The sequence below is a fragment of the Rhinatrema bivittatum genome, chromosome 12 (genome assembly GCF_901001135.1).
Source record: "Rhinatrema bivittatum chromosome 12, aRhiBiv1.1, whole genome shotgun sequence".
Taxonomy (NCBI): domain Eukaryota; kingdom Metazoa; phylum Chordata; class Amphibia; order Gymnophiona; family Rhinatrematidae; genus Rhinatrema; species Rhinatrema bivittatum.
Window position 1 is genome coordinate 13234043 of NC_042626.1, and position 15322 is coordinate 13249364.

The 15322-nt window shown below is 45.2% G+C and overlaps 1 protein-coding gene across 3 annotated transcripts in view; it reads left to right on the plus strand.

Moving 5' to 3' along the window:
• Positions 1–15322, plus strand: part of SRPK1 (SRSF protein kinase 1) — a 71220-nt gene that overhangs the window by 52772 nt on the left and 3126 nt on the right. For all 3 annotated transcript variants that reach the window (XM_029572781.1, XM_029572782.1, XM_029572783.1), the window contains one exon: positions 8019–8111. In XM_029572781.1, coding sequence (XP_029428641.1) covers positions 8019–8111 — 93 coding nt within the window. The remainder of the gene's footprint in view (positions 1–8018; positions 8112–15322) is intronic.

Sequence of the window (15322 nt, forward strand, 5' to 3'; positions counted from 1 at the left end):
CATGCCAGCCGAATTAAGCTTTAATCAGCCTGTTCTGAATGCACATTTTAACTTGGCTTTGTGTGTGCATAAAACTCCTGATGCATAAGCATACCATTTCTCTGCACTCAGACAGGCCAATCCACACCAGTTATGTGCTCCTACCTGCAGATACCTAGTAAAACTGATTTGCTGAAGTCCGGGACACACAGCCCTGCCCAGACATCAGCTCCTTTGTGGAGCTTGCAAAAAAAAAATACGAGGGACTGCTCGGCAGTGAGGGCTTCTGCCCTCTTCCCCTGCTGCTGGAGAAGGAAAGATCACTTGCATCAGGGGCCAATACTGCACGATTCGGACAGGTTTTGTCTTATGATTTGACCCTTGAGAGAGCTCAGTTGCCGAAACATGGTTATTTGTCGGCACTAGTTTTCACTTTGCTTCGGGCCAGGAATTTTTCTACATCTCTAGCTTATATTAGGGTTTGGAGAGTGAGCTGGTATGGTGTGCAAGATTCTCACCTTCTTAAAGTTGAAATTTCACTGATTTTGGAATTTTTGCCAGAAGGGTTGGTTAACGACTTGGCCCTTAATCTGAAGGTACAGATATCAACTCTCGCTTGCTATAGGGGAAGGATCATTGGTAGACCCTTGTCCTGCCATACCAATGAGTCTAGGTTCTTGAAGGGAGTCAAGCATCAATGTCCTCCCTTGCGTCTACCAGTACCTCTTTGGGACCTTAATCTTGTATTGTGGTTTTTGGCGGGTCCTACTTTTCAGCCGCTCCGGGGTCTCTCCTTGCAGCTGCTTACCTTGAAAACAGTTTTTCAGGTGGATATTTGTTCGGCAACATAATTCTCCAAATTACAGGCTTTCTTGCCTTGAGCCATTTCTGCAAATGACTCTTGGGGCAGTACAGCTTAGAACTGTACCATTTATTTATTTTAACTGAAAGTGGTTTCAGAGTTTCATTTGAATCAGTTTATTTCCCTGCTCACTCTGGACAGGAATAGAGATGGGTGGGATTGATTGTTGTATGCCTTGGATGTCCAGTGGCATCTAGTGCTGTACTTGTTGGTTCCTCGCTCCTTGAGGAAGACTATTTGTGCTCTGTGGTGGAGTTAATCAAGAGGATCTGGCAACAATTAACCTGTTGGATGAAGGACGTAGTCATGGCTGCCTATGTGGATACTAATGTACCATTACCTTGACAGGTCAAGGTGCATTCCATTAGAGCTCAGGCAGTCTCATGGGTGGAGATTCGGTTGTTGTCTCAAGATTTGCTGGGCAGTGACATGGTCTTCCTTACATACATTCTCAAGGCATTACCACTTGGACATTAGGGCTCAGGAGGTCACAGCTTTCATACGTGCGGTGGTGACAGGACCACAGGCAGCCTCTCACCCATTTCAGGAGTAGCTTTGGTATATCCCACTGGTGTGGATTGGCCTGCCTGAGTGCAGAGGAAGGAGAAATTGCTACTTGCCTCTAAGGAAGGCAGGCCAATCTACAACCCTCCCTGGGCTATATACGTCCTATATACGCGAACGATGCAGAGTATTTCTTTTAAGTTGTTTGAAGGACTGGTAAGTGAAAGAACCAGCCTCTAAGCTCTGTGTTTCCCAGTTGGTTGGGAGCACGAGTGGTTGACAGTTAATATTCATGTTCAGATATAATCAATTTGTCCACAATTTGGCTTTTCTAGAGAAAACTGGACCACAGGCAGCCTCTCACCCATTTCAGGAGTTTATCTCTTAGTGTCTTCCTTTTGTACATATGTATATAATTACAATCCTAGTTGAGTATTTAATGCAATTTTCCCCTTGTTCACACCCTCATTTATTCATTTGTTAACTTGTTTTATTTGTTCAATGTAAAGTGCCATGCTTGGCGTTTGTTTGTGTTACACTGTAAACCGATGTGATATCCTGGATGAATGTCGGTATATAAAACTTTTAAAAAAATAAATAAATAAAACTGGCTGGGTGATGTCTGGGCAGGGCTATATGTCAGTGTCATCAGAGAGTCAGCTTTACTCTGTCTCCATCCACTGGTAGGAGTGCATAACCCACTCTTGTGGATTGGCCTGCCTTCCTCCGAGAAAAAGCAAACTATCAGGTAAGTAGTAATTTCTCCTTTGCTTACTGCATTGGGAGCTTCTAAATTTTAGGACTTGCTATAAACTCTTCACAAAGGGGGGTACCTGAGGTAGTGAGAGAATGTGACTTACTCAAGGTCACAAGGGGTTTTTGTGGGAGAAACTGGATTTGGGCCCCTGGTTCTCAGTCCACTGCTCTAACCACAAGGCTGCTTATCCCTGAGTAGCTAAATATAGGCACTGAATACATGCGCTCCTTAACACAATTGATCCAGTCATGTTCTCTGGCTAAAGAGGAATGCGATAGTCTTGTCCATTGTATTTGGAGAGGGACGTTTGAGATGATAGTTTGCAGCCTTATGATTTTATTGCCTCTTAGAATTATTTTTAATAGTCACACAAATGAATCATGTCACCTGTCAATTACAGTGTCCGATGAAACCTAAATGTCAAAAAAAAAAATTGGAGGGCAGGAAGAATATGCCAGAAGCTCACATTTATATGAAAAAGATCAACACCTAAAAACTATTTAAAATGTTCCTTGAAAGTGCCTCCATGGGCAGTAAGAAATGCAGTTGATCAACAGGTTAAGCTGAGTAGTCTGCAGAGGTCCAGAGAGCGAGGAGGGGAGGGGGAGAAGGTGGTTCTTATGTCAAGTGGAGCAAAGGAATGGAGTCGTCTGGTCCTCCAATATGCATAGGTTTATCTGTTCATATATTACTTTTTCCTCTCGGGATCAGAAATTTTAGTTTTTACTCAATGTAAGACTTTATAGAAACTGAAAAAATGCAAGAAGTTAACACTGCTAGTTATTCACATTTGTGGTGCTTCTGGTTTAGATGCACATACAAGGATATCTTCTAAAGAAATGTATAAATCAAATTATTTTCCTTTAACATGAAAGTGTGTGTACTTGAGAATTGGTACAGCCCACCGTTATGATGGCTTTACCAAATGACTGTATATAAAACTCAACAAATAAACAAACAAACATCTCCCAGGTCAAGACCCATCCCTGAGGATTTGCCATCATTGCTGTTAGTAATAAGAGAGAATAAGGTGAAATTTAACTTCCTGCCACCATTTTCTACTTAAAAGCTTTTTTTTTTTCTCCAGTAAACCAGGCTTATATCCTGGTTAGAATCCAGTTTGTTGTAATATATAAAATGTAGTGTTGCATGGTGGGAGAGGCTAAATGTTCATGCCTCATAATTCTGCTTATTAAAATGATCTATGAATTGGTTCAGCTGTTTATGGCTAGCAGGGTCCTTGCTGCTCTTACATCCTTTTGTAGCAGTTCTACTTGAATGAAATGCAGTGTTTCCATTCTCAAAATTATAAGCAAGATGTGGAGTCCTTGCATATGGTGTGGAAGATTTTCTCAAAAGCTTCTCGAAGCTTTTGGCATGCTTGGCTGAGCTATGTAGCATGATCTGTGCTGTGCAGGGCTACCTTAGTCTTCCCTTTTTCCATGCAGCTCTGTGCTCTTGCTGTCTTGCAATATCCTGGGGGAAAAGTTTCACAAAAATGTATTCTCTCATGTGTTCTCTAGATGCCACCTCTCTCACTAGGTAGGTTTTTCAGTTTTCAAGTTTTCTTTATTGTAAACCACCAGGCGCACCAAGCAGCATCAATTGGGTTTTTGGTTAAAATCGCGCTGTTTGACTTCATTTAATTTGGTATTTTTGGTTGAAGTTCCAGAAAGTGAAAGGCCAACAGCTTCAGTAAGGTGTACCCCTGGTGCAAATGCATCATATTGCAGATTTCCATGGTGTATCTCAGGACGTTCCGCTTGTGGATAGATCATTAGAGGACGAGGTTCCCATTGAGAGCTGATGGAAAAGTTCCTTGGGAGAGTTAAGTCCAGCCCATTGTAATTGAGGGACCCAGGCACTACATAAACTGCAGACTGCTGGGGGTGTTTCAACATGGGGCGGGCATCGATTCGCCTAGACCAGAGCTTTCCAAACTTTTAATGTTGGTGACACACTTTTTAGACAAACATAATTTCACGACACGGTAATTCAGTCTACTAGTAAACCAGAGGTTAAAGGTTAAACGAACGAAACATATTTCGACAATTTATGTATGTTTCCTTAAATATATACATAAATAAAATGTTTCACGACACAACCTATCTCATGAAAACCTTAAATTTATATTAAAAATATATATTCCAAGATTCATGTTATTGTTATAATTTATGAGAAACAATAATAAAACAAATTGTCTGTCCCCCACACACTCATCTCTCTCCTCCCCCCAGCACATGTCTGGCCCCCACACACTCATATCTCTCCCCCTCAAGCACATGTCTGTCCCCCCAGCACGTTTGCCCCCCACTCACTCATCTCTCTCCCCCCCCCAGGACATGTCTGGCCCCCACACTCATGTACCTCGTCTTTTTGATTGTTGCCAGTTAAGTGCTTCACTCCCTTCCATCATCACCAGACACTGCTGCTTGCAGTCAGTACTCCTCATGGCCAGGCCTCATCGGCAGCAGCAGCCAATGCAAGGATGGCTGGGCTCGTTCCACCCACCAAGCCCCCCAAAAAAACGCGATTGACAGCAAAAATCACCCAAGAATAAGCAACCCATAAACTGAAAAAAAAAAGCTCAAACTCGCATCAGAGTTGACCGGGCTTGCGCGACACACCTGCACACTGCAGGTGACACACTAACGTGTCCCGACACACAGTTTGGAAAGCTCTGGCCTAGACATTTGAGTACCTGTACAGGCCAAGGGGAGAGAGACCATTGTCTAGTTCCTCCCCACCAGAAAAAGCATAGGGTTTCACTGCTTCTGATCAATGTCGAGGAATTCAATGTATTGAGCGAAGGCCAAGAAGCATCAACATAGGTCTCCATTGGTATACAAGGCTAGGAGCAGAGAAATTCATTTAAAAGAATCTTTAGCCGCACACTCCACAAATTGTGGCAGCATACAACGGAACATGCATAATCAAAATGATTAGTTTTTTCTGGCTGCTGCCTTGCATCCTTCCCAGAGAGAGGACAGCTAATCCTCACATTGTTCTTGGGAGTCACAACAATCTCAAATGATCTAGATCAGTGGTTCTAAACAGGTGTGTTGCAAGGTCATGGGAGGTGTCATAGAGCCAGCAGAAGACTGCTCTGTCCTCATCAGTCTGGGCAGGAGTTGGCTGATTTCTCCTTTAGTGGGTATGACAGGAAGCTGTTCTTGTTTCCTTCTCTTCCTGGCCCAGTGGAAGATTCTTCCCTTCTCTTTAACCCAGATCAGAGTGAGATATCACCAACTCCTGTTCACATGGGCCCGGCAGGACACCAACGTTTTTCTTCCTTGGCCTGGCAGGGAGGCTGCTGATGAGGACATGAGCATGAGGGAGAGAGGTGCATGCTCTATAGATCCACTGCCTCATCTTCCTCTCCTCAATGCTTCTTGCCCTCATCTGCTGCTGATAAAGTGGAAGGGAGTCTCTGGATTGAACTGAAGGCTTTTATGCTGGCTGGGAACCAGGAGGAGGGGGAAAAGTGCTGAGCAGGAAGGCCTTGGGAGATAGGGTATCAGGAGTCTGCTGGGTAGGAAGGGGTGGGAGAAAGGAGGTTGGAGTTGCTGGGTAGGGAGAGATAGAGGAAGGAGGAGCTGGGGGCTGCTGGGCAGGGAGGAGAGATGGAAGTGGAGAGAGAGAGACGGGTGTGGGGCCTGCTGGGTTGGGGAGAGGGGAGGTCAGGGGATGCTGAGCAGGAAGGAGTGAGAGGTGGTCAGAGGTATTCTGGGTAGGGAAGGGGAGAGGGAAGGACAAAGTTGAGCAGGGGAGAGAGGGAGCACAGGGAAGAGTGTGGAGTGGGGGTGTCAGGAATGTTGGACAGGGATATGAGCATGAGAAGTGATGGGGGCATGGAGAGGAGTGACTGGGTACAAGGGCCATACTATGTCAGTTTGGAGAATATGCATTTCTTCACTCTTTGAACTCTGCTTAGTGTAGGAGGAAATATATTTTTGTTTCTAGTCTCCAGTTTTGCACTGCATGCTGAATGTGGTCTTGGGGTTTCCATTCCAGTTTTGTTTCCACATTTGTAATTTGTGGTCTCTTATTCTATATTGGGTGAAGGCAGGTCTGGCTGTAGTCTGTGTGTATGTGACTGAGATGAGGTACTTTACTAGAGGTTTGTATCAGCCTTATTTGTTGTATTTTCTCAATATGATATTGCACTGGTGGTGAACTGCCTCTTCAGGGGTAGGGCTATTGCTGTTTCATTTCTTGGAGTTAGTGCTGCTGAGGAATGGCAGGTTTCATAGAGAGGTACAGAGTGGGGTTTGTATTATTTTACAATGCATCTGTAGTAGAGGGAGTTTGTGATGCTGTTATTAAGATGACACCAGAATATCTTTTTTGTATGGTGAATTGTACAGGGAAATGTCTTAGTTCTGCTCTGCACTCATTGTTAGGAAGCAGGAGATTTTGTGGATGCAGAATACGATATGTTTATATTTAGTCCCATGATGGTCATGTGTTCAGCATGTCACGCGTGTGATTTACATCTCTCAGGTGTGTCCTGATAGGAAAAAGGTTGAGAACCACTGGTCTAGATGGCCAGCCATCAATCTTTAAGTGACTTGAAGATGTGGCCACTCCTCCTGCTTCCCATGTTTATTAGTATCAGCCTTCTGAAAGGGGCTTGGTCCTTTCACTGACAGCTGGGAGTGGAAGGACCAAGGAGCAGCCCTTCCTGAGGTAAGGTCTTCTCACAACGAGGGAGGACTTAGAAGTCTCCTGGCTACTTTAATTTTTGAAGGCCTAGTGCCTTGCACGCCTGAGAGAATTTGGTGCATACTCGGACATCCTCAGCTTGGTACTCACCCATATGTGAGGACTACCATCCTGCTTGTCCTGTGAGAAAGCAAATGTTGCTTACCTGTAACAGGTGTTTCTCACAAGACATTAGGATGTTAGTCCTCACGAAACCCGCCCGCCGCCCCACGGTGTTGGGTTCGTAACCTTTTCTTATTTTATTTTCGGCACTACCTGTAGCTTTTTAACAAGACTGAAGGGGGACCCCTGCTGGCTGCAGGGTCGGTGCCGTGCTGGGCATGCCCAGTAGGGGCCAGTCAAAGTTCTGGAAACTTTGTCAGAAGTGTTCTGTGATTGGGCTCCATCCTGTGATGTCACCCATATGTGAGGACTAACATCCTGCTGTCCTGTGAGAATACCTGTTACAGGTAAACATTTGCTATTTCTACACAGCAGTGTCAGTTCAGTTTTTTGTATTTGTCAAGAAAAATATAGTTTAACAGTAATTGACATTAAATGTAAAAATATGGATTGTACCTTTTTTTCTTTAAATCCCTCTAGGGTTTTGTGTTTTTTAAGGTTCCCCAAAGTGTCCTTATTAACTTAGGTCATGCTGCAGTGGTTTTGCTTTGCTTTCCTGTTTCTTGGGACATGAGATTCTAATGGAGCTTTACAAACAGAATTAAAACAGTTGTGCAGAGTGCTGGACAGTCACGGACAGAGAAGCTCAGAACAGTCGGTTTATTTTCTTTCCATATGTCAGATGTTATAGGGTCTTCAATCTAGAAGTGCTAATTTTGCAAGGGAAATGTTTATTCCTGTAGCAGTCTACTTTTCTATTCCCTCTCCCCACCTTTGGTGTTAAGCCACAATTCTTAAAAAAAAAAAAAAAAAGTACCACCCAGCCAGTCTGGTTTTCATGGATATGCTGACCACCATGTGCACCCAGAGCTGATAATCAGGCAGAGGTAGCACAGCAGCCATACTGGTTACCCCTGATCCCATCTTGCGCTGAAGATGAATTGATCAAGATTTCAGAATGGACTGGAAGCATCTAGTATTCATGTGTTGCTGAAGTGAGGCTGGACATGCTGCTCTGTTAGTGTCCTGTGCTCCTTGTCTCATGGATGCTGTGCATTGATACCACTTTTTCTTTTGAAAATTTTGCAGATCACATTGCATTGATCATAGAACTTCTGGGGAAAATACCACGCAAGCTCATTATGGCCGGAAAGTACTCGAAGGAGTTTTTCACAAAAAAAGGTAAAATCTGTTCTTCCAGTTCTTGCAGAGTTTGAATGCATGATGCCAAGATGCTCCAGAGACTGAGGTAACAACTGTAAAAGAGCCTTGGATTCTAGCCAGCATGCCAATGCCCTCTGGCATATTTCTGTCCTTCATGGCAGTCCTTCTGCTCTTTCTATCTCCCCTTGTTCTTCTTTGGTTGTCGTCATTATACTGTCACTTCCTGGAGATGTTACTGTGTCTGAGTCTCCTTGATCAAGCTTGGGGCCATTTATAAGAGGCAGTGTGTATTGGTGGCTTCCAGGGAGATGCTGGTGTCTTACAGATTCTAAGGGTGAGATGAAGCATGTGGGGCAGAATTAATATTAGAAACAAGTGTGAAAATAGAGTAGTTGTGAGATGCCCTTAATTTCCATAAGATTTCTATAGTAAACCTATGCATAGCAATGAGATGGATTTTGGGGCAGAGGGGAGGTTTCCTACCATAAGCAATCTTTTGGATTTTGCTGGATACAAGGACGTGTGCTACAAAATATTTTCAGGTAATTGGTGCCATTTATGAAAATTCCAGCCTTTTTAAAATGGGAGATTTGACTTGTAAGTCAGTTACTGATACTTCCTGGTGTGGAAGAAATAAAACTTTGGAATCACGTTGTATAATAATTTGGTATATACCATCCTTGTACTTGTTATACTGTTCCATGCAACATTTTGTTTTTATAAATTGCCAATATTATAGAACTGGTCATCAGGCTTTTCTGTACTTTGTCAGGGAGGCCAGCTCTGTTCTCAGAAGCCACAAACAGGTCTGCTTTTCAGGATATCCACAATGAACATGCATGAAAGTTGCATGGACTTCCTCAACTGTATGCAAATATGCATATTCATTGTAGGTATCCTGAAAACCAGGCTTGTTTGTGGCTATTCCAGACTGGAGTTGGCCACCCTTGCCTTTTTGGTTGCATAGGGAGAGTCCTGAATATCACTTGAGTAAAGAGGTGCCTCTGAGTGATCATGTATGCGAGACCCTTGTCTGCCTGACTGGCTTCATTTTGGCTTATAATGTGAGAGACTGCTTCACCTGGCAGCCAACCAGAGGATTGCAGGATGGTTTGTCTCTTGTGCTAGTGTCCACTATTCACAGAACTTTGTGGCTCATTAACCTCCTCCTATCCCAAGTGAAACAGACATAACTGCTTAGAATGAAAGGCCCTTTTAATATTTTGCTGCGTGCTGAGCTTGTCCAAGCACATCAGTAAGTGGCTTTTTGACCTACTTTTAGTTTTTTGACATGGCTGTCTGATCCCAGCAGTCTGTGTTTATCCAGCATAGCACCTCAAACTAAAGTAAGGTGTGTTAGGCTGAAAAGGTTACTCTTGAGCAATTACTTTTTTTCTTCTTTGTGTTAAACTCTGTTCCATAAGTAAAGGCTTGGTATTCTGCAAAAGTGTCCTAAGTAAGAGATACCTTCCTACATCTGCATGATGCCTGAGTGCTCAGTTTAAATAATTAAACAACTGTAGATGTGGCTGATAGTGGTGCGTGTTAGACCAGGACTGAGGTGTTCTCTAGCCAGCAAGTGAAGCTGCTGGAATAGTATGCCGTAGCTGCAGGCTGTATGACTGGACTGGAAGTTGCCCTGTGCCTCATTGGACAGGATTAGACTTCACGGATCAGATCAAATTTCCTAAATTACATTTATTGCAAGATAAGACTGGTGCTTCATTTTTTTTTTTTAAAGGTATGCAACATTTGCTTTAATTTTAACATTCTTCACTGGTTAGCTCTCATTAGTAAAGTAAAAATAATATGGCATGTTCTTGAAGGTTCTAAGAACTTCATGGGTTTCATACTTTTTTTTTTAATGTAAAACATCCAGAGGGTACTAATTTACAGAGCATTAAATGCCAGAAATACCCTTTTCCTGTTTGTACCCCAGATCAGTCCAGATAAGTGGGATTTCAATCCCTCCCAGCAGATGGAGGCAGAGAATAAAAAACTTTTCAGGTACTGCTACATAACAGTGCCACCTGCAGTCCCTCAGTATTTCTCTGGCTCCTCAGATGGTAGAGGGGCAAACCTGCACTTTAGTAAGGAAAAAAAGTTTTAGATTAGATTTAGTGAAAAGAAAAGTTTTCAGGAGACACCCCCTGAGGTGTTAGGTAGCTTCGTGGACCATACCTCAGGTTGAGCAGGGGGTTGACATTCTCTGAGCAGCTTTAGCCTGCAGCATCCAGGGGTCTGGAAGCCAGGGGGTCTTGGTTCCCTCTCCTCCTGAAGGCTTCTTCCCTGAGGAAGTATTTTATTTATGCTGCCTGGGGTTTATTCTTTCGCCACCGACTTTAAAAAAAAAAAAAAAAAAAAAAAAAAATTTGCTGGCCTTCAGGGGGGGAAGAGGCAGAGTGCTCGCAACTGCCAGAGACTCAGGGCAGTGTGTTTAGTTCTGGTGGATTGTCAGGGCAGTGTGCTAGGCTGCGATCGTGCCAACGTTTTAGTGTGGAAGGTAGACTCAGCTGCGTGTGAGCATAATGGCGCCAGAGTCTACCTCTGAGTGCAGGAAACTGTCGGGCATATGGTGCCAGCCATGTTCATCTTAATTCAGCCGCTCTATTGCCAGGAGAGTGCGATTGGAGGAGAAGGATCCTCTGAGGGTGCGGCAGGCGTCAGAGCTGCTCATTCCCAAGCCCTGTTGGGGAAACCCCCGGGGGGGGGGTGTCTGCAGCTTGGCAGGCAGGATGAAGGCTCATGCAAAACACAAGCAGACTCTTGGGAGCCTAGGGATTCTCCTCCCTCACTTTCGCCTGCAGTCCAGACCGGGTTGGATGATCAGGGGGAGGATGTTCAGGCTGAGGGACCCGTGCCAGGTAAGGGAGACTGTGGAAGATTTTTCCACAGATAGGCCTTATGCAGAAGCAAGACAATCTGGCCAGAAAAAGTGTAGGAGGTAAACAGGCTCTGAATCATCTGCCACAGTGCTCGTCTAAGTGGTCTGCGGACAGAGGATCAGGGGACCTGTTTCACTGTTTGAGCCTTGTCCATCCTGATAGTGAATCTGAGGAATCGGATGAGTCCCAGGATGGACTGCTTGTTGAATTGGAGGATGATCCTCGAGATGACCCGGTAGGCAACACGGGTAGGAACCGTGAGGGGAACAAGGATGTTGTAGACCCAGACAAGGTTCTGATTGCAGAGGGTGATGACCCACATGTAGTTTGTCTGTTCCGCAAAGAGGAGTTGAAGCCCCTTATTCCCCAGGTGCTAAAGGAACTGTATTAAAAAGATTCAGGAGGGGTGGACCCCATGCTGGATGGGCTGCAAGGTCCACCAAAGGCCTTTCAGCTGCCTAAGAAGGTTAAGGCAATGGTAAAGTTATACCCTTTAACAAAGGATGCTTTGCAACTGCTAGTCTTGCCTAAAGTGGATGCTGCAATGTCTGCAGTCACCAAGAAGACAACCATTCCAGTAGTAAGGTCGGCTGTGTTAAAGGATGCTCAAGACTGTAAGCTGGAAATACAGCTGAAGAGGATTTTTAAGATCTCTGCTTTGAGCCTATGTGCTCCGATCTGCGATGGCCCTTTGCACGAAGCTTGTGCGCTGGGTACAGAAGTCTCAAGAGAAGTCCTTAACAGATTCCAGCGATGCTAAGAAGGCAGCCCAGGTTGAGGCCGGGGTCATATATGTGGCCGATGCATTGTATGATTTGATCAGGACCTCGAGCAGGAGTATGGTTGCAGTGGTATCAGCATGCTGGCTTCTGTGGTTATGGAATTGGTCAGCGGATATGTGGTTTAAATCTCAGCTCTGTAATCTTCCTTTTAAAGGAAAGTGTTTTTTGTTTTTGTGTTTTGTTTTTTTTTGGAGAGGATATGAAGCATTTGGGGGGAGTCAAAGGGGAATAAGCTGCCGGAAGATAGGACTAGCAGGAAGACTCTCAGCTCGCACCCATTTTTAGGGTATGAGGCAGTTTAGTTCCAACAAGAGCTCTTTGGTGTCCTTGCAGAAGCAGGGATCGGGAAGGCAGCAGTCCTTTCAGGGATCCTGAAGCCGCCGCGCCCCCCCCCCCCCCCCCCTCCCCAGAGAGAGTTCCGGTCAGGGCACCGGAACTGGTAAGTCTTCGCAATGAAGCCAGTCTGGTCCACTCTCTTGGGGAGGCTGTCGGACAGCGAACATGATTTTACGAGGAGTGGACTAAGATCACTTCGGACCAGTGGGTGTTAGAGATAAGACAGCTACATTTTAGAATTTTCTCACCCCATCAGGGAAACTTTCGTGGTATCACGTTGTGTCCTGCGGCAAGCAGGAAGCCGTTCAGGATATGTTGCATCATTCCAGTGCCATCAACAGAGCAGGGTCAAGGAAGATACTCTACTTTGTGGTTCCCAAAAAGGAGGGAACATTCCGCCCCATTCTCTAACTACAGAAGGTGAATGCGGCACTGAGTGCCCCAATTTTCATATGAAGATGTTACGGACAGTTATAGCAGTGGTCCGTCGAAGGGAGTTTTTGGCCTCACTGGACCTGACAGAGGCCTATTTGCATGTACCCATACACGCCGATCCTCAGAAATGTCTTCATTTCATAGTGCCTGAGCAACTTTTCCAGTTTCGGGCTCTTCCATTAGTCTGGTGACAGTGCTATGCACTTTCATGAAGGTGATGGTTGTGATGGCAGCAAGCTGAAGGGAGGGGGGAGTCCTAATTCGTCCTTATCTGGGTGATTGGCTTATCCAAGCAGAGTCAGAGGAGGAATGTCAGTCTGTTTGGAGGGTGCTGGAGATGTTGCGATCTCTGAGCTGGGTGGTGAACCTAGGAAAGAGTCAACCGGTTCCAATCCAGACTTTTGACTACTTGGGAGTGAGGTTTGACACCTGACTGGGCAAAATGTTTTTGACCTCAGAGAAGATTCTGAAGTTACAATCACAGGTGATCAAGCTTCTGCAAATGCCAATTCCCAGGGCCTGGGATTATCTTTAGGTGCTGGATTTGGCGCCATGGGCCTTTGCTCATATGCATCCATTCCAGAAGGCGCTACTGTCCTGTTGGAATCCGCTGTCGGAGTTTCATCGGCCCTTACTGCTGCAGGAGTTTTCTAGATCCAGTCTGTCATGTTGGCTGTCTTCTCCCAGTTTGGAGAAGGGAGTGGAACTGGAGGTTCTGGACTGGGTTGTGGTGACCATGGATTCCAGCCTCAGAGGTTGGGCAGTCTGCCAAGGGCAGATGACGCAAGAACTGTGGTCACTAGTAGAAACTTCCTAGTCTATCAATCTATTGGAAACAAAGACAGTGTGCAGGGTGTTGGTGGAGTTCCTTTTGTAGGTTTGGTCAGTGTTCTCAAATAATACAACAGTGGTGTATATCAATCGGCAGGGCAGGATGAAGAGTCGAGGTGAGGCTGTGGAGGCTCAGGAATTGTCTGGGCAGGACAGCATCTGGAAGGGATTGTGGCATCTCATGTGAGTGGAGTGGATTTTCTCAGGAGGCAGCAATTGGATCCGGAAGAATGGTAGCTGTTAGAGGCTTTGAATCTCATTCAAGCCAGGTGGAGCACTCCACAGCTGAATTTAATGACAACACGAGGCACAGCTAAGGCAGCTCTGTTCTTCAGTTGCAGAAAAGAGAGAGAAGCTGAAGGGACCAATACTGTGGTTCTTCCGTGGCCAACAGAAATCCTGTGGTACGTTGCCTCTCGTGGGTCAAGTGTTGCTGCACATAGAGCAACATCTGGGCAGAGTGGTCACGGCATCTGTGGCTTGCAGATCTGATTCAGCTCATGGTGGATGGGCCCATATGGTTGGCTCATTTGCAAGGTCTGCTCAGGCAAGGGCCTGGCTTTTCAGATCGGGTGGATCACTTTGTCTCGCAGTTTGGCTTTTGAGAGGAAGGCCAAAGGGTACTTGGATTGCTACAAGCAAGGAGGCCAGTCACATCTCTGGCTTATGTCAGAATATGTGGAGAGTGTTTGAGTCCTGGTCTATGGAGGAGGACCTGGATCCATTGTTGGTGGATATTCCGCATATCTTGGCCTTTTTGCAGCAGGGCTTGTTAAAGGGTTTGGCCTTCTGGTGCAATTGTGGCAGCTTTGGGTTGCTTTCGGGAGAAGTTACAGGGAAGATCTGTGGTTTCTCATCCAAATATCATACGTTTTCTCAAAGGAGGAAAGCATTTGCATCCACCAGTCAAGAACATGTCCATTGTGGAATCTGAACTTGATCTTGTGATGTGTTTTTTTTATTGTCCTCTATTTGAACCATTATGGAGGGCATCGCTGAAGGATCTCATCTTGAAAATTGCATTTCTGGTGGCGATTTGTTCGGCCAGAAGAATTTCAGAGCTTCAGGCACTATCCTGTAGGAAACAGTTTCTGCGGATTTCGGAGGATGGAGTAGTGATACGTACCGTACCCTTGTGTTTTGCCGAAAGTGGTTTCTCCTTTCTATCTCACCCAGTCGGTGAAATTATTGGTGATTCTGGATGTCTGCAGAGCAAGCACATGTGAGAGAGCTTTACTTATTGGATGTGCAACGGACCTTGATGTGTTGAGGACACTAACAGTTTTTGATAATCAGATGTTTGTATTTTTAGGGAAACAAATAAAGAAGCCAAAGCATCTAAAGCCACTATTGCTTGGTGATTAAAGGAGACTATTTTTTGGCCTATCTTTGTAAAGGCCGGAAAGTTCCAGAGGGGTTGCAAACGCATTCTACTAGAGCACAAGCAGCCTCTTGGGCCGGAGTGTCATTTGTTGTCTCCTCATGAGAGTTGTACTTCACACTTTCACCAAGCTTACCGCTTAAATATGTGGGCACCAGAAGAGGTGAGCTTCGGTGAAGATGTTCTGAGAACTGGTCTTCCTGGGGCCTGCCCAGTGTAGGGGAGCTCGAATACATATCTCACTTGTCTGGACTGATCTGGGATAACAGGAAAGGAAAATTGGTTCTTACCTGCTAATTTCTGTTCCTGAAGTACCCCAAATCAGGCCAGAGACCCTTCCCCTGGGTTTTAAAATAACTGGACATGATTGTGATAAGTGTGTCTGCAAAGCTTATGGTGGTTATGTATGTAGTTGGAGTTTTTAGAACGGTTAGGTTTTCAGGTCCTTGTTGGATGTGAGGGCTCTGTCAGGGGGCCCCAACTGTGATCGCTTTGATAGGAGTCATTGTTCTTTGAGTTTGGGGCTCTACTTGGCTTGGATACAGATCAATATTGAGGGACTGCAGGTGGCATCTGTTA